A 19,393-nucleotide genomic window follows, 5' to 3' on the forward strand; every position below is an offset into this window, starting at 1 on the left:
ATTGTTTTTGTTTTTTTTAATGTATGCATCAATTAAGACAAGTAAGTCGTTATTAAGACCACATTTTAAGCAAAGGATTAGGTCATTCTAAAAAGTGCAGTATGGGCTAAGACAGGGGTGTGCAAAGCGAGGGCACCGAGGGCTGCATACTGAAAAATCATGGCTGCAGGGAGCCCACTTTGATTTTTTTTTTTTTGTTATGTAAAAAAGGTTAAAGAAATCCAATCGCAACTGGAATGTTCAGGTTGTCTCGGAAAGTCCAGTTGCCTTTAAATATAGAGTATGTAGTCTATTTAAAGTCAAAGCGCTGTGTTATCATTATCAACATGTAAAGTTGTTCTCTTTACATAGTGCCTTTCCCTTTCCTTACTTTTCCCTTTCTCTTTTTTGCTCTTTTTTTTTGTTGTTGTTTCATTTTATTTCTACAATGTGCCGATGGGCAATAAAGACCCAATTGTGGCATGCAAATGACCCCCGGGCCGCACTTTGGACAACCCTGGTCGAAGATTTTGTGGTGTTTTTATATTAAATGTTTACAACTTACAACACATTCCCAGATAAATTATGTACTTTGTTTTATTTCACTAATTTAAAAATAAAACACATGCATTATTCTTCATCCAGTGTGCGTGTGCGTGTAGTGGTGGTGCTGGGGGGTCTAATTAGGTATTGACGGCGCAGCTAAAAAGCCTTGTAGACGTCAGCAACGGTGCCGAGTAATTCACACATATTTATTTCTGCATTTTAGAAGTTTCAAGCCAGGGAGTGAAATCCGGACAGGTTGTTATAGCTACGCAGTCCGCGGGGGTTCCGATGTCTATTTAAAAGCCCCCCCATCGGACCCTCCTCCCCTCTGTCCCCTTTAAACAACATTATACATCACACGCATTGCATTTCTCAATCAGCTCCAAAAACTCACGCTCACATTGGCTGTTTGGGCTGAGAACATATAAACACTTTTTACCCTTTGGCCATAACTACCTGATGATTGGCTCCGCAAAGAAAAAGAAAAGAAAAGGAAACAACTTCAACTTTTTTTTTTTGACTGCAGACTTCTGCCACACAGTGATTGCCTGAGAGTTGATTGGAGCAAAGAGATAAAGATCATCATCATCATCAACAGTAGTGCGCGCCACACCGTTTGTTTGGGTTTTTTTTTTGCCACTTTGGTTCCGATACGTGTGCGCGTCAGGGCGCGCAGAATCGGAGTTCTGCTGGCTGGAGAGTTTCGGAGCAACTTTTAAGGATGATAGTCGTTGGATGTTTCCTCTTGTTGCTCAGCGGGATCCCACGTGTCATGGCAGGTTATCCCATATGGTGGTAAGGCTTTATTTATGATGTCTTTTACATGTGCAAGCATGTCACTGAAATGAAAATAGAGTGTTTGGATATCTATTTATATATATATATATATACTGTATATATGTATATATATATTTGTGTTTGTTGCTATACATTTGTGGCAGAAGGCTTTCATTTTGGTGTTCTGATGGTTCAGTATTATTTGTTACACCTTTACCGTCATAACCACATTCATTTGAATGAACAGAGAAACGTTAAACTGTTTTAGGTGCTTTAACAAAAGAGCAGCAGGTGCAAAGTTTGGCCATCCACCTTTGGGATGCTTGGACATGACATTAACGTCAGTCTGTCTGTTATGAATGTATGCCTGCACCACAGCTCTATACAAAATCTCAAAGTCAGCCTTTACAAACACAGTGACAATGCTCCTTTTATTTTTGATTATGCTGCTGTCATTTGCAGTGGTGTAGGACTGCACACCTTTAAGCGTTTCAAATATTTTGATCGTAACTTTGAGTGGGGAAGTTATCATTTAATCAGAGCAGAATTATTCTATTCATTGACTTATTTCTGTGATCTTTGTCCATTTGTGTGTGTGCATTCATGGGTCTTTTAAAAGAGAGCTTTTAGAGAGATAGCTGTTGCGTTATTTGTATTTTTTGTGTGTTTTGTGGTGTGCCCTCTTAAGAAGTTATTTCCAGGTATAACAATGTTCACGCCCAGTCTTTAGGGACCCTGAAGTTGAGGTTCAACCACTGCTTTTCTACTTTTTGGCTTCTTTCTGTGATCTTTGTTTGAATGCAGGGATCTTCACCCCTTTAAGAACCCGATGTAGGGTATGGATCCCCCACCTCCATAGAAATATTCAGCTATAGTATTAGTAAACTTTAAAGTAAGTAAACAATGTGAATGAGGGACACGCATAATCACAAAATCATCTTTTATTTGATCCTTGCAGACTCACTGAAAGTCATTAGTAGAAGCCCTCCTTTAGAACCACTGCAGTGAGTGTTTTTTTTTCTAGTATAATCATTTCTCTTGCCAGGTTTAACAGATTTCATGCTGTCTTTTTGGAGCCTAACAATCCGTACTTTGCATTTTATTTATTTAATGATTCAATATTTGTGGATGGTTAGATATTGGGTGTATCCTTCCTGTAACGGCTGCACTGGTGGTTAGGGCGATGAGAAAGTCATTATGTGCTCAGCTGGAAGGAAATCCTGATATAACATATGGGCCTGAGATGGGGGAGAAAAAAAGAGAGAGCTGGCCCGCATCAGGACCGGCGCTCCTGGTTCTCAAGGTTTTAAGGTCATATCAATGTTCTATCACCCCGTTTGAGCAACAAGGATGTCAGTATGTGATCTGCTATGACACAATGGAAAGCCTTTTCCATTGTGTCATAGCAGGAATGCTGCAGCAAATTCCAAACTAACTGTTGATGGTTTGATTCTGGAGGGTGGGTCAGGCCTTTGATTCAAAAGGACGGACTTCTACCAGTGCAAACAATCACTCTTTGACGTAGTTGTAGAAGGAGGAGTTATTTGTTGTTGCGTGACAACTGATCCAAAGTCAAACAACATGATTAGATTGTATTTGTAAAGCACCTGCTTGGTGGCTTTTAGGCACCCCACGTCAAGCCCCGATCGTCAGGATCTCCACAGCATCTCTTCTCAGCCTGCCATGACATAGCCTGGCTGCACCCGCCAAAAGAAAAAGCCACCCACCACCCCTTTTTCCTCCCCCCTTGAGTCCACCCCACCTTTTAGAAGATAAATACCTGGAGGTGAAAGCTCGCCGCACATTCCTTTTCCCAAACATATTCTCTTGATGTCAAAGTCGGCTCCAAGGCCCCAGGGCCCGCAAGTAAAGTGGTAATTCTGAAGCACCCTGCTTGGGCTTGCTGAAATATGCATTAAACTTGCACTGCATACGCTTATGAGAGGGGACCCAGACAAATCATTGTATGTGATGTATGTTTTGCTTAAAGTCCTCATGACACCAAGAAAAGTTTGGAAAAAACAACAACAAAATGGAAGTACTCACTTAATAAAACATTTTTGTCATACTGCTGTCATAGATAAATAAACAACTATGAAATAGGAGTGAAACGAAGTGGTGATTTTGACACGTCCCCCAGCGAGTTTTCTCCACGGACGCCATCTTGGCTGTGACGTCACAACCAGAACATGTTCCAGGAACCAGGTTCAAACACATGCAGCCTTGAACTGAAGAAATTGACATATTCACAATAATAAGTTTCACTCATAGTGTGTTGTGATGACTATGATATAACACACACCAAAAATTGGCCACAAGTATGTTGTTTTTATTGTCACTAAGTGGCACTGACAGCTCTTGGCACACTGAAAAATACAAGACCAGTGAGCAGTGATTGCTGCTTATCTAGCCCTGGCATGAAACCCCATACTATTATTCTATGATTCGTAGAATAGATCTAGTAAAAAATATGGCTTTACTTACTGAAACTGACAGAGCCACGGCAAGATAGGCCGGAAAGACGAGTGATTGCAATTCACATCAAGTGATACTGGAAACCAGGTCCAAAAAAGCACAGCCAGGAACGTGTGCGAAGAAAGTGACATATTCACAACAATAATAACATTCAATAATATTGTGTTGAGAAGAGTATGACATGTTTTACTGGCAGTGATAGCCACTAACAGTTATCAGCTCGTTCTATGCACACTGCACAGAGCTGAAGACGAGTGACATTGAATGTTGCTTAGCAAGCAATTTGGCATGAAAACACATATTATTATGCTAAGATTTGTAGTGATTTGTAGTGCAATCAAACACGACCCTTTGTATTTATTGTTAACGGATATTACATTGTACAACAGGTATTACGTTAGCTGCCTAGTGCATCACAACCTAGCCAGTTATGAATCGACACTGCATTATCCCAGCACTAGGGTGGCTACCGTGGAGCATATTAGTATAAGAAATTTGGATTGACTTACTGCCACCTTGGCACGCTTTTCCATGGTCGAACATCTTGTGGGTTTTTGACTTTTTTATTCCATCTGCGAGGCAGTATTGAAACATTTGTCCCACGAAGTTTGCCGATGCATACCACAGGAGCAATTGGTCGCGTAATTAGTGACTCGATTAAATTCCCACAATCTTACAAGTTAGTTCTGCAAGGTTTGCAGACTAGAGTATTTTTTAAGGAAAGACTAAAGTGGAAACCTAAGCGGGACCACACTTTTTTTTCCAAAGGAAAAGAAGCGGCGGTGGTTGAAGCCATGACTGACAAGGGCAGCTTCTTAAAAAATGTGAGCCTGCGGCGCCTGTTTTCACCTCCCTGCAGTATCACAGTGATGAGTATTCTGATGAACTGGTCAACATGAGTTTCCTTTTTTTTCTTTTGTTGTGCATGTGAGGAAGACAACCAAAAGTCTGGTCTGCTTTTGGGATGGAGACTCTGCTGGTTTCTGCTGGGATTGATGTGCTGTTTGGTGTTGGGTGGGCGGAGTAGTGTATGGACCAACAAGGGCCAAAGACAGGTCAATTTACCAGTGTCTACTAGCAGATGCCACAGATGAGCCTGATTTCCTCTATGATGTTTTCTTTCTGATTTTATGATTTACTGGAGCGGTCTCATCTGTACGACTGAAGCAAGAAATTCTGCTAGAGCGAGTGTGACAAATAGCTCTGACAACTGCTGGAGGGCAAATAAAACCATAGTTCACTTACCAGGTCACCTGACAACATTGAAATGTAATCTTAAAATTCCATTTCCAACACGCATTTTATATGTCATCCTCATCATCTGAAGGCGTAATGGAGGTATTCAAGGTCAGCATGTTTGGAGCCCTCAACCAAAGGGGTCATTTGGCTTTCCACTGGGAGTTGGGGTTTTTTATTACAGGAAACGGCCTGAAGCCAGTGTCAGGAGTGTTGATTATGTTGTTGTGATTAGTCTCTGGACCAAAGGTCAACAGATAGCAAGCTAACTGAACAGCCAAAGTTGGCACACCTGCTGGGGTTTGTTTTAAACCCTTTGCATGGGTGCTACAGTAACTGGTATTACTCAAGGGTGGATCATCAGATTAGTGTAGACTTTAATAGCCCGCTGATGTGCCAAAAAGTCACTTTGCAGCTCCCTTGCAGGTCGTTTGCCAAAGGTAATAGTGAGTGTGTTCTTAAATAATTCATCTCTGCTGTGACTTGTGTGGAGAATATTGATTTTGGTAAGTTGGATAAGCTCGAGTCAACATGTATTTATAGAAAATAGTAATACAAATAGACAAGTGAAAGCTAACGGTAGCAGGTTTTAACAACGGATATCCAATTTCTGGGATTATTATTTGCTAATCGTTCTAATTGAGAGCACACAGCAGAGCGCAGGCCAAGGAAATGTAATTTGTAAGTAGGATGTAAGATAATATTGGCTGATATTGGCATGGAAATCGGCTCATATCAGTATCATATCATTTTTTTTCCAATAACAATATTGCAAGTGAGACCTCATCAAACTTCACTGCGCTCCACAGAGCAGCAAGGTCAGTAAATCCATGCTGTGGATTCATTTCCATGTTTCATCTTTGGATTGTAAATAAGCAATTTGCGATGACTGTAACGTGTCAGGTTCTGCTCCTTATGTGTAATGCAGCTCCACATAAATAGTAGCGCTGACTGCACGTGCTTTTCAACCAACAGGAAAACAGAACATCAAAATAAGAGACCAAAACAGGAAACAACAAGAAAACTAATGAAAACCAAAACTAAAGTCCAGCCTGTCATGCGGAACATGACGTAAAGCACTGGTTATGTGAGGGGAGAGTAAAGCATTTTCCTTCAATACTAATCTCATATCACACCTCAGGAAGAATCACTCAGTCACACGTAGCCTGTTGGTACTTTTTCTACCATTTCTATTGCAGTTGTATTTGTCTTATTTTGCACAAACAGTGTTTATTTTTGAAATGTATCCAGTAGAAGAAGCATAATGGGTTGATTACACAACATTAGTTTGAGGGAAGATCTGCTGCCAATATCAGCATTGATTGATATTGGTATCGGTAATGTATTGGACAATATCGATAAGAAAGCCAATATTGAGCACATGTACTTGTTTTTAAGTGCTGATACAGATGTGTGTTAATGTGGACTACAGATAGCTAATACACATTCCTGACAACAGGGCTTGACAACTACCATTCCCACCATCTTCTGTATATTGGAGTTTTGGCAATGATAATTCTTGATTTGCTATCTCGAATTTCAATGGCTTCTTCCTAGACCCATGCCACACCCCTCCTCAAAGTTGTGTAGGCATCCGTTAATTAGTTTGTTAGGTATGCTGGTAAACACAAAACCTTCTGCCTCTTGCGTTTCCACTTGGCAGACGTAATGAAGACAGCAAGATAGAGGGAGAATAAAAGCAAGGATGTAATGAGTGCACCAAGTTCACACTTGTTTCATCCTCAAAAGGAAAAAAATGGGTGAAGGCAGAGAGGTGGGGGAATCAGGTTTTGTGTGTGTGTGTGTGTGTGTGTGTGGTAGTCTTGATACACTCTGAAGTTTCAACATAAGGTTTGCACTCCTATTAGCTTAAGTTGGAGGTCTGTTAAGTGTGCGGCTGGCTAATAACAAGGTGTAGTTCTCTCCGCTTGTCAGCTTATGGTCTATGAAGACTTCTAGATGCATTGTGGACTTTTATCTCAGACAGACGCACTGCAATTGCACTGCACACAAAGGCCCAGGTGTCTGCAAGGTGTGTGAGTGTGTGTGTGTGTGTGTGTGTTGGGGGGGATGAAAGAGTGACTAATGGTAGCATTTGATAGAAAAATTATTAATCGCACATCTGCAAAGAACAGTTACTTTCTTTGCAAACACTAATAACTTTAATAACTTTTGTCTAGGTCGCTAGCAGTGGGCCACCAGTACACGTCGCTGGGCACACAACCCATCCTCTGCAGTAGCATCCCCGGGCTGGTTCCCAAACAGCTGCGCTTTTGCCGGAACTATGTGGAGATCATGCCGAGCGTGGCAGAAGGAGTGAAGATCGGCATCCAGGAGTGCCAACACCAGTTCAGAGGGCGGCGCTGGAACTGCACCACTGTCGACGACAACCTAGCCATTTTCGGGCCAGTGTTGGATAAAGGTAATGTTTTTATTTTGTTTCATGATCATCCTGGCCCAACCCATCAACTGAGTGATGCCCTCTAGCATTTTGACCAATGTACCAATAATGATTTTTCTGACGCTTTGTGACCCCTCCGCCTACAGACCATTTGACAACTGTTGCATGTGATTTTTATGACAGCAACACCCGAGGGAAAAAAATAAAAGCGCTGATCCTCCCGCGTGCTTCAGTCCTTACACTCATGTAAATCCCTACTTAAATAGAATGAAGACGACGCTACGCCTCAAATAACGCATACAATCAAACTGCATTGCTACCTGCTTTTCTTTGGGAGGGAATCCCCAGTGATTGTTCTGCTGCGTGATCCTCTGAAGCGCCTTATACAACACTTCAGACTCCATTACCAAATATGTTGACGTTCAGTGATGACTAATTGCAACTTGCAGACAAAGGTCAAGTAACTCAAAGTGAGTGTAACTTTCAGGAACAACTACTATGTTTGCTTTAATGGGAACTTTTCTAAGTATTTTGATATCAAAGGTAAAACCTAAATATAGTACATCCCCGCTTTTTGTGGGAGTTACTTTCCATGCCTACCAGTGAATGGTGAAAATCCACAAGTAATTGATACACCCAGCGTATCAATTACAATTACAATGACAAGAGTCAGCTCCAGAACCCTCTCTCTTCAATTGCTATTGTTCACTATCGACATAAGCTAGAAAACTAAATGCACAATCCAGGTTTAACGCCTAACTATGCCTCACACACTTATTCAATGCATTTAAAGTATAAAATATATTGGTACTCACCACTCATAAACAACAATGAAAGATGACCAATGAACAATCGGAATCTGAGTCACGGTGTATGTAGCCAGTCATAGCACACAACTAGACCACGAAACAAAGTGCAACATCTCAACACTTGATGAAAAAACATAATACACTAAGTCCCCTACTAACGAACATCCGACGTGCGGACATTTGGAGATACGAACACAAGCCGACTGGTCTATTTTTTCATGTGTTTTGACTGATAAGTCCATATTTATACTGCTACATGCACGACCAGCAGAGGGCACTGTGACACTGCTAATGGGACCAACAGATACAGGAAGACGAGGAAGAGGAGAGAGGAAGGCTAAGAGTTTTATGATACAACCCGGACAGAGCGTGTGAATAAAGTTTATGAAGAGTTAATAGGCCTGCTTAATTCTACACCACCAACAGAACACTACCTCTTTTAGAAGAGTCTAACGACCACCATTTATCCTTTTTTTCAATTACTCCTCCTCCACCACTACCAACGACGTATGCCACTCCTCTTCAAAGGTAAATAACATTTATCATTACGTATTATTATATCACTTTTATTATTGTTTTTTCATTAATTATCCTCGTTTAATATTACTACTGCATCCAAACTCATATTTACATACATACGCATATACTGTATATGTATACACGTAAATGTAGTACCTATATCATTGGTAATATTACCTTTTCCACGACTTAAGAACAATTCGACTTAAGAACGGTCGTCTGGAACCAATTGTGTTCGTTAGTTGGGGACTTAGTGTATAATATAACATAATCATTGTGGGATTTTTTTTTTAAACAGTGGTAAATTTATACTCCATATTTTACATGTATTATCACATGTTTGTAAATTATTACCGACTTAGGGTGAATGAGATGTGTTTCCTGTGGAAAAAAATGGCCAATTTTCAAAGAAAAAAGCTATTGTGACCAAAAATTCACAAATGTGCGGGGCTGTGACTGCTGAATTGCGAAAGTGCGGGCATCCTCTGCAGTAGCATTTTGAGGCTGTTGGACTACATTCAAACTGTTTCCACTGATTAGCATCCTTTTCAGAAGATAGTTGTGTGGTTTAGACGACAAAAAGGGAAAACTGAAAATGCAAAAGGGCATACAGTATGTATATATACAGGACATGTGTCCAAAGTATTACAATGGCTTCCAATGATTACTTTTCCCATAGATTTTAACAATGGGCAGCAAATAATGATGTTTCCTGGTGACCAAAGGAGACACTTGTTAAATATGTGGAGTAATAAAAATGTTTGAATTGGTCGGGAAGTAATGAAGAGGACTTACAAGGAATGATATAAATGTATCACCCAGCTACCAAACGTTTGACTGAAACATTTTCTTGAGGTGGGATAGAGCAGCAGCTTTAATCTCTCACCTCCAAACACTTTAATGAACTCTTGAGTCAATAATAAGGAGGTTGAGGATGAGTAGGAGGCGAGAGGGATTCTTCTTTTGTTGGAGCAAAATGCCCCCCCCAAACCCTCCTTAGGCCCAAATTGCCAAGGAGCTGAGTGGAAAAGGGGAGGCAAAGGACGGGGCTTCACTAGATCATTTTGATTGGATTAAGGTCAGTGAAGCCCTTAATAATGTGAGAGGTCAAAGTGGCCGGATTAAGTGTCTTTGTCGTAGGCCAAGCAGAGTGACTCGGGAGCTCCCAGGCCTTTGATAGGGCTTAGTAGGAGATGGCTTCCATTTCACTGGATTTGATTGATGCTGCTGTTTGTCTGTGCTACAGGTCCATTGTCCTCACTGGTGTCTGTTTGTCTGCAATTCAGACTGCAGTATGTCCATTTCCTCCTACCTCTTTTGGGCCAAAGCTCCAAAACGGAGACCAGGCGTCTTTATAGTTGCCCTCAGCGTCCACAGAAGAAGGACAACAACTTTCTGCTATTGTGCGGCCAACGTTATGCGAGCAAACAGTTTCCATGTTGTCAATCATCTTCTGTCTCAGTCCACACCCCAAATCACGAGTGCCCAGCCTCCGGGCGTTGTCTGCGTCAGCGCTCATTAATTTGCATTAAGTAAAGTGTCAAAACATGCACGGCAGGAACCTGCCCGTGATGAAAGGCAACTGAGAGCCGTGCAGGTGTTCTCAGCACAAGGAGCTGATCCCGGAGCTGTTTCAGCATTCCTGGTATTTACAGAACACCAGCCTGCACTTTGTGACTCGTTTGACAGAATTTGTGATTTTTTTTTTTAATTAAGTAAAAGACAACCATCATAACTTCACAGGTATCACAGGTATAGGTGTGCTTTGTCGCTCATATACCTTAAAGGAAAACCACACTTTTTTTGGAATTTTGCCCATCATACACCATCCTTATGAGACATGAACACATATGTCTTTCCCTTTTCTGTGTGTTCTAACAATATAAAACCAGCTAAAAAGACGCAGCTAAGAATGCACATAATGGGAATTACCTTTTCCGCTTGTAAAGCCTTCTGAAAAAAACAGCAACAACGCTCCATTTATGTATAAACTACAACAACATTGTTATTATTATTATTGACATTATTATGCCGAAGAACTACGCTACTGGCGTATTGACACTTGGCCACGCCACACCGGCTAGCGACTAGCTTCAACACACGGCCACAGCGCATCAGCGCTGTGCTCACAATACCTCAGGCCACTACCAAATGGTACTGCTGCTGTGTTTTTGTTTCTGAGTTTGGAAAGTAGACGCTACGTTTTTATGTTGCTACAGTATGTGAAATCAATGCGGCCAGAAAGGAAGTTTGGGTAATGCTTAAAAGGACCAAAATACGGCAAACTACTGTAAGTATTACATGTTATCATGAATGTACCTGTTACTACATGGATATGAAATGATAAAATGTTGGAGGTTTTTGGTGGTGTTTTAAGAACATAACATAAGGATTGTGGATGATGGGCAAAATTCTAAAAAAGTAGCGTTTTCCTTTAACTCTAATTTACTCTAATGTGGGCCTGGATGACAGTGAAAAGTCCCCAAATTCTGAATAAAACTGAAATCATGCATCCTCTCCTTATCCAAATAGGGAAAAGGCCGGGGTCACGACCTATGACCTGAGAATGAGAAAGTGTATGTATTTAGGATGAGCTAAGAGGGCTCTGCTTTTCATGAAACGTATGTCTCACCATGCTGGGGGAGGGAAGCTAGCACGCCAGTATATCATTAACTCTCTGCAAGAAAGAAAGAAGGGGTGTGGCAAATGGAGTTGATGGGGGGACCTTAGCCCCGCTCCCTGCTGGGCACAGCTCGAAGCACAATATCTTTGCAACCATGAGATTAAGCAGGAGAAAAAGTGCTGTTCCCCATTCACACGCCCTTTAGATTGTTTTATTAAACCATTTGAATAGGGATTTCCCCGTCTGCCGACAAGCAGGGTTCAGCCAATGCATAGTTCTCTGTTGCTATGACTTAACTTGGTCCCCACTAATCACTGGCCAGGGCAAATTTCATATAAAATATCTGGAGCCATTGTGGGACTAACACAGCGTGACAGTGGAGGCACAATAGGGGATTCAACCCCCCAGCAGGTTGTAGGGACCACTTGGCCTGCCCAGGGTTTGGCAAAGTTTGGTGGGGAAACGCTGTCAGGAGATGTAATGTCGTGAAACGCCATCAATTAGTCTTAAAACCAAGTGGTGGAACTAATGCAAGAGCAGGTGAAATAAATGTTATAGTCGGTGTAATTGGCCTCAAAGGTCAACCCCATGTTGATGGTCCAAATATCTTTAGAAGAATAGAGTGGGCCACCTCACAACCATTTACTTCTACATTAAAGTGCACCTTGGTTTTCTAATAACTCCGAGCTTTACAAGAAACTAACAGATTGCTAACCTTCTTTCAGATTAGCATCTCCACTTTCACATAGAGAGGCCAGGCCCAGTTTAATTTGTTTCCCGCCTCTACTCTTTTGCTCATTTTGTTCCGAGATAATCCTCTTTTCCTTGCCCCTGTTCATCCCTGAACTCACTTATCCTCTGCAGCATCCATGCAACAAGTAACACCTACCACAGGTGTTCCTCAGGGTTCTGTAATAGATCCACATATATTACCTGGGCCATGTCCACACAAACAGTAGTTTATTTCACATTTGTCAGCAAAATGTATTGAACGTAAAACTGAAAATAGATGAAACATGTTCTTTAATCAAGTTATGCAGCGCAAGGCAGGCATATATAACAGGGAAGCTTTCAATGTTCGGGCGAAGCAGCTCAGTCAAATGCAATCACAATCTCCTTGCGATGCGAACATTCCCAAGCCATTCTTCCAAAATAACATGACATGCTTGCGAAAGTGGTCCCACCAGTTAGGGGTCCGATCGGGTCTTGTCCCAAATCACCATTGTTGGAGGGAGCGTCTTAGAGAGCCGTTTTAGAGAGCAAAACAGTAGCATGTTTACTCTTATACACACAAAACGTCATTTCAGTTTGCTTAAAAGCAGCAATGTAATGTTTGCCATTGCACACATTAAATTATACTTATCTAATGTGGAAATAATGGCACATAATTGTTACATCATCTGTCGGCAACAAGCCAAAAGTCTTCGCTGTCCACATGCATACACTGAAGCCGGAGTTTTCCAAAATCTTCACCCTGGAGTTTTCCAAAAGCTCAGTTTTTAAAGACAAAAACCTATGTTTGCATGTGGATGACAGGCCAAAATGCATAGAAAAATACTTTAGTTTTTAAAAAATCTGTATTTGTGTGGACATAGCCTTAATTCCATAATATATTGTAAAGCAGTATGCCGTTGATTTTCACAGAAATCTTACGCTTCTACGTACTGTGTAGCTAAACGTCCAATGATAAAATGTTGTAGGACAAGTACAGTGGTACCTCTGTTAACTTCTGCCCCTTTTACCGTGTTTTTCGGTTAACAAACAAAATGTTTGCTAAAATTTTGCCTAGGCTTGAGTTCACCCGCTTGTTTAGCATCCAAAATACCGTGATGTCACTGCCGCCAGCGGTTGTTGTTGTTTTTGTTTTTTTGCTATTTTCTATACTAAACGGCAAGGTGCATGTTTATTGTTTCTAGAATGTTGATATTTAGTTTGGTATACTTGTTACTTTTTTGCAAATTGTGGTTCCAGCAGAATAATGTGCCTATTTTGTGTTATTTTGTTAGGAGTAGGAGTGATGTATCTGTATTTTTTTGTTAAAGTCTGAAAAAGACGTTGCAGTTCAGTGCAAAACTTGTCATGCACAAGTTTCCTGTGGTGGCATAGAACCAAGGAAGTTTAATACAGCCAACCTCATTGCACATTTGAAGAAGGATTTTTGCATCATCATGGCTTCCTGAAACATCCGCCACTGTTTGACACATTAGCAACGTGTTAGAAACTCCCACGGGTCGGCCAACAGTCATTGGCTGTTACAGAAAAGAGCCTGCCCCCGTCGAGCCTTGCTACATTATGCCTATTGTCGATGCATCAAGAAGTAAATGGGTCGATTTTTTTCATACCTACTGTCATACCTACTGGGAGAACATGCAAACTCCACCCAGAGAACTATTATTCTCTGTTTGAGTAATATCACTTGATCAAGCCTTTTCTAACATTCCATGCTACTAAACAAGTAATAAGAGTATGTATGATCTGTGCTGATATCGGTATCGGCCGATATTCAAAGCTGCAATGTCGGAATCAGATCAGAAGTGAAAAAGTATCGGGACACCCTACAAATTGCAATAGAATCACTTACTGAGACCATGCATCTTTTTGCAAATTTGATCACAACCCTTACATTTAATGTAGTTGTACTAATGCCTTTACGCTGTTGAAATAGGTACTTTCATACTTTGACAGTGGTGTAGTACAAAGTGCATAAGGTTAGGATGCCTTTTGAATAGTGGCAACCTAGTGAGCATACAGTAGCGGTGTGAAGTGGGTGGTGGAGGATGACAGTGGGCCTTTTCTCTTGCGTCATTGTTGTCGAATGCCCTTTGGTCCTTAAACTGGTTGGAACCTGCTGCAAGGGAGGAGCGCCTACTGCCTTTAGCTTTGTACTTATTCCTTTCTTCTCCTGCCTTCACTCTTGATCTTCAACAGGAACATGCAATCATACCTCTTTTTTTAACCCATCATGTAGGCATTTATACACACCCCTCCTTCCCCCAATGAAATGATCTTTGGATACATCATATACAGATACATCATTGCTGCGTCAGACACTGGTCCCGCCACTGTTGAGGACATTTCCTAACCTTTAGCAAAGCTTAATTGAGTCTCTTAATGATAGGCCTGTCAGCCTTGTGTCTTCCTCTCATGATGGCTGATGAGTCATCAGTTAAGTATGTCAGGTGAGAGAGACAAAAGCCTCGCTGGTGTAATTCACAGACATGACGACTGATGTCTGGGATGATTGAAGGCACACACTGGCACCTTTTTGTGGATGCTACCAAAACACATGGTCAACACCAGCAATGACCTCCGGGGAAGAAGTTCCCTGGCTGAATGTAGGACAATTGGTCTTGTGAGTAATCTAGGTGATACACCTTTTATCTGAACGTTTAATGGGGTTAGGCTAGGTAGGTAATTCTGCTCAGAAGAGTTGAAGCTGTTCTAGCTACAAAATGGGTGAGCAACTCCATATTTCCGTGTATATCTCCTTCTAGCCACCCGAGAGTCAGCGTTCGTCCACGCCATCGCCTCGGCCGGAGTGGCATTCGCTGTGACCCGAGCCTGTGCAGAAGGGTCCGCCACCATCTGCGGCTGCGACACGCGTCACAAGGGCCCCCCCGGTGAAGGGTGGAAGTGGGGAGGCTGTAGTGAAGACGTGGATTTTGGGAGCATGGTGTCCAGAGAGTTTGCAGACGCCAGGGAGAACCGCCCAGACGCACGCTCAGCCATGAATCGCCATAACAACGAGGCAGGACGCACGGTGAGCTCTCCACTCTCTCCTTGTGTTGCAGTAGGGACGTTGTCTTTATTAAAACATTATTTTTATTTCCCCCCCAGTCTCTCAATGATAACATCTTCCTAAAGTGTAAGTGCCATGGACTCTCTGGCAGCTGCGAGGTGAAGACATGCTGGTGGTCCCAGCCGGACTTCAGGGTGATCGGCGACTACATGAAGGACAAATACGACAGCGCTTCAGAGATGGTGGTGGAGAAACACAAGGAGTCCCGTGGCTGGGTGGAGACCTTGAGGCCCAGGTACAACTACTTCAAACCCCCCACGGAGCGCGACCTTGTCTACTACGAAGGCTCGCCCAACTTCTGCGATCCCAACCCGGAGACTGGTTCCTTCGGCACACGCGACCGCATCTGCAACCTAACGTCACACGGCATCGACGGCTGCGACCTGCTGTGCTGCGGCCGAGGCCACAACACGAGGACCGAGCGGCGCAAAGAGAAGTGCCACTGCATCTTCCACTGGTGCTGCTACGTCAGCTGTCAGGAGTGCATCAGGGTCTATGACGTGCACACCTGCAAATAACACCAAGCTTCAGGACGCAGGGACTTTGGACTGGACCCTTCTGTCCATGGAGTCAATCAGGTGGAACACTTACGTATGAAACGATGAGGTGTTGTGGTGCTGATGTAATAATACAATCGTCTCATACTGACCCACAAAGGACTGGTGGGTAAATGTCAACACCATATTGGTGCTTTTTCAAATATTTGTCTTTGTCTTCCGTGTATTTCATTTCCTCAGAGTAACCTATTCTATCATGTCACAAAAAGCAAACATTTAGGACAAAGCTACTGTATCCTCCACCTCATAAGTGTGTCTGTCAACTAACATTGTAACTGCGAGAGTGTCTCCTGAGTGAATGTAGTCTTCAAGCGGTCGTTTTGTTTACAAAGTCTCACATTCTTAAGCTGAACAAGACAAGAACATACCCAACCTTATGGAACAACGTGTTTTACAACCAAAGACATACACGAGTAAGCCCCCCGTGAGTCTGTGGTGGTCTGAGAGGATGAAAAAATAAAACACTCTAACGTCCAGGACTTGTGTCCATTGAGTCATATGAAGCATGCCTTGTCCTTGTTTTTTATCAGTATTAATCATGTCTCATATGACTGGATGGCATGCAGTTTTTATTATATAGCTACGATATTTCCACCATTCTTTTTTCTCTTACTATGAAGGGGCGGTAGGGCCACACTGAAAAGAATTTTGAATATCAATTGTTATTGTAAAATATTGTTCTTGACAAAAATAACTCTTTTTTTATATCTCAACTTTATCCCCATTACAGTATGACTTTACTATCATAAAACGACACGGTGATAAGTAAAGATTTTTCTTTTATTTTTATCTTTGTAAAATACTGACATTATCATAAAAGTCAGGACTTTATTCTCACAATTCCAACAGTTTTGCCAAAAAATATAATTTTTGTCATTTAATATTGCGACTGTATTCTTGTCATGTGACAATTTTATTCCCATAATGATACTATTTCTATTCTTGTAAAATTCCGAATTTATTCTCAAAATATTACCACTAAAGTACGTATAACAACATTATAATCTCAAAGTTTTGTTGGGGGAAAAAAGACTTTCGCAGGGGGGAGGACGATCATGACTTTATTCTTAAATTAAATGTCATAGTATTACACTTTTTTTTTTAATGTGACTTCTTTTCTTAAAATTTTAAGACATTATGCTTGCAATTAAGATATTTTTCCTATTAAAAAGCATGTAATTGTTAAAATTGTTAATTTTACATTTTTCATTTCTCATAAAATAACTTAATTCTCATAAAATGAACATTTAATTCTTATAGTCCTGACTTGTTTTTTCATCTTTTCAGTGTGGCCCTAATGCTTTTATGCTGTTAAACATTCCCTGCAAAAAGCACTAACTGTAATAAAGTGTCTCTTTTGTGTAGTAGTGGTGAGGGAATGAGCAAAAGTTGTTAGCATGTTTTGAGCTGCGCCTTCTTCTTGTTCTCTCAATAACAACAAGCAGCGTTCACTGAAAAAAAAAAGGCTCCTATCTTCGAATGCTGCTAAGTAAACATAGTCTTGTTTGTTGTAGTCTCTTTTTACGTGTGAATCTTTGTAGAGTTGTCGTTTTTGTGTGGATTCTTTCTGTGAAAGAAGTGTCTTTTAGCAAAATGTGAAGTTTGGACTAATTGTTGCATCCACTTTAACCAAATAGACCAAAGTAGACTTTTGCCATTATTTGTATTAGTTTTCTGTTGCTGTTGTAGTCATGCGGCTGATGAGAAGCAAACATGATTTGACTTGTTGCTCGCTTTTAATTTAACATGACTCACCACCACTTTTTTTAAAAAGTAAAAACTACTGAAAGCTGAGACGAGAGATCATTTCCACCACTTTATTAGGTACACATATTGGTATCATTTGACAGCATCAATACAAATTTAGCATTATTATCTTTTTAAAGGCACAGTTGTTGTACTGGACGTCATTTGATTGAACATGTGTACCTAATGAAATGGCCAGTGAGTATTTTGCAAGTTTGCAGATAAATGATTAGATGCAGTACACCTCAATTCCTCAATCTTGTTCTGTGTAATAAAGTAGCACACAACTGCTTTTTTTATGTAGATGATTCTGTTCTAGTTCTCATTTCTTTCTTTTCAAGTCCAAAGTTTTGTACATACTAGTGTTTTTATGGATGTGTGTTTTACATTTATTTATTTTCTGCTCTGTATATATTAGTAAGTGAAAGTATATATTTACAGAAATAATGTTGTTTTTTGTTAGACCCTCTTTATAAATAATACTCACAACACTGTATGTACGCCTTGTTGGCCTCATGGCTGGTCTAGACTCACACTGACGACTGCATCCTTTGCCCTCATTGACCTTTCAACTCTGTAACAGACAAATAAAACAACATAAACAAGCAAAGTATTGATAAGTGTGTGTTGTGAATTTTGCTCTGTGAAGTTGCTGTGGGAACATGTTTTAAATTGGTTACTAAAGAAAAATATTGTTTCCTGAGCTTTGCTGAGGTGCACACCCATATACAGTATTGTACACCTACTTCCTGTATGCAATGACTGTCATTTTATCATTAAAAATTCTGGCATTTTTCTCAGAGAAATATAACAAACTTTTTTTTTCATTCTAGCTTTACACACAGATATTATGGTCACATTATGATGATCGTCAAAATATTACAAACAACAACCACAACCATCATAATATTGTGGCAATATGAATTACACATTATTATGTATTTCCAATGCATTATACATTAAAAAACATACCTACTGGAAAGTGGAAATTTGACTTTAATTTTGAATCATAATGTTACAACATAATTCTTGTAATCTTATATTTTTCTTGGAAAGATATCACTTTTTCTCTGTAAGATTACATCTTTATTCTTGTAAAGTCATGCTTTTATTCTCTTAATGTTAGATCATGACATTATAATTAAATTACACGGTTTTAGAAAAAAATATACTTTTTTTTCTTGGAATATTGTACCTTTATTCTCATAATATAACAACTTAATTTGTGTAAAATTACCACTTAATTGTTTTAGGATTATTGAATTATATCAAAGAGATTTTTTTTCTTCTAAATGCTTTACTTTATTCTCATATTTTTCTTTAAAAAATTATGGTAAAACGATCAATTCAGTCTCACAATTCCAACTTTAATAAAAATAATCATCATATTTACTATAGCCCACACAGTGTACAGTGGTTGTATAGATGTACTGACAATGGGCCTTACATAGCACGTGTCATTGAAAAGATGCATCCAAATGAAAAATAAATGTAATGTTGAGTGTCATGCACAAAGAGATGGATTTGTCAATGGAAGAAAAAAAGAAGGTGCATTCATCATTTGTTTGAGACTCTACAGGAAGCAAAACAGAAAAAGAATCTTAGCAATGAGAGTTTAGGAGTAGATTAAGCTTAGTAGAAGAAGAAGAAGAAAAAAAGGGCATCTCCCAAAGATAGATTAGTAGTGAATAGATCCCACCAGTGCTCCGGCTCAGCCTGTGCGGATCCCTGATAGACTTTGAGGCCTACAACAATGTCACCCCCAGAGTCCGGCTCTCAGTGCAATCTTCCCCCATTATCACATCCATACATTCATACTGCGACCTCCTCCTGGGTGGATGCCATTCTAAAAGTCATAGTGCTTCCCATTTATGCGTACTGCAATATGTTCAATGCAGAACATTTTATTAAATATGTTGATGTACA

At 40.5% G+C, this 19,393-nt stretch overlaps 1 protein-coding gene across 1 annotated transcript; it reads left to right on the plus strand.

Moving 5' to 3' along the window:
• Positions 1-941: 941 nt before the first annotated feature.
• wnt3a (wingless-type MMTV integration site family, member 3A) lies at positions 942-18,132 on the plus strand. Its single transcript, XM_054767364.1, has 4 exons — positions 942-1,320; positions 7,194-7,435; positions 14,860-15,125; positions 15,203-18,132. Exons 1-4 carry the CDS (start codon positions 1,247-1,249, stop codon positions 15,680-15,682), a joined length of 1,062 nt encoding a protein of 353 aa, XP_054623339.1. The 5' UTR covers positions 942-1,246; the 3' UTR covers positions 15,683-18,132.
• Positions 18,133-19,393: the final 1,261 nt, after the last annotated feature.

Source organism: Dunckerocampus dactyliophorus, chromosome 2, assembly GCF_027744805.1.
Source record: "Dunckerocampus dactyliophorus isolate RoL2022-P2 chromosome 2, RoL_Ddac_1.1, whole genome shotgun sequence".
Lineage (NCBI taxonomy): Eukaryota > Metazoa > Chordata > Actinopteri > Syngnathiformes > Syngnathidae > Dunckerocampus > Dunckerocampus dactyliophorus.

Bases quoted from the DNA above. Each gene is read 5' to 3' on its own strand.
- wnt3a (XM_054767364.1), top strand. From the start codon at position 1,247: ATGATAGTCGTTGGATGTTTCCTCTTGTTGCTCAGCGGGATCCCACGT. The intron at 1,321-7,193 runs GTAAGGCTTTAT...ACTTTTGTCTAG, and splicing joins GCAGGTTATCCCATATGGTG to GTCGCTAGCAGTGGGCCACC. The intron at 7,436-14,859 runs GTAATGTTTTTA...ATCTCCTTCTAG, and splicing joins CGGGCCAGTGTTGGATAAAG to CCACCCGAGAGTCAGCGTTC.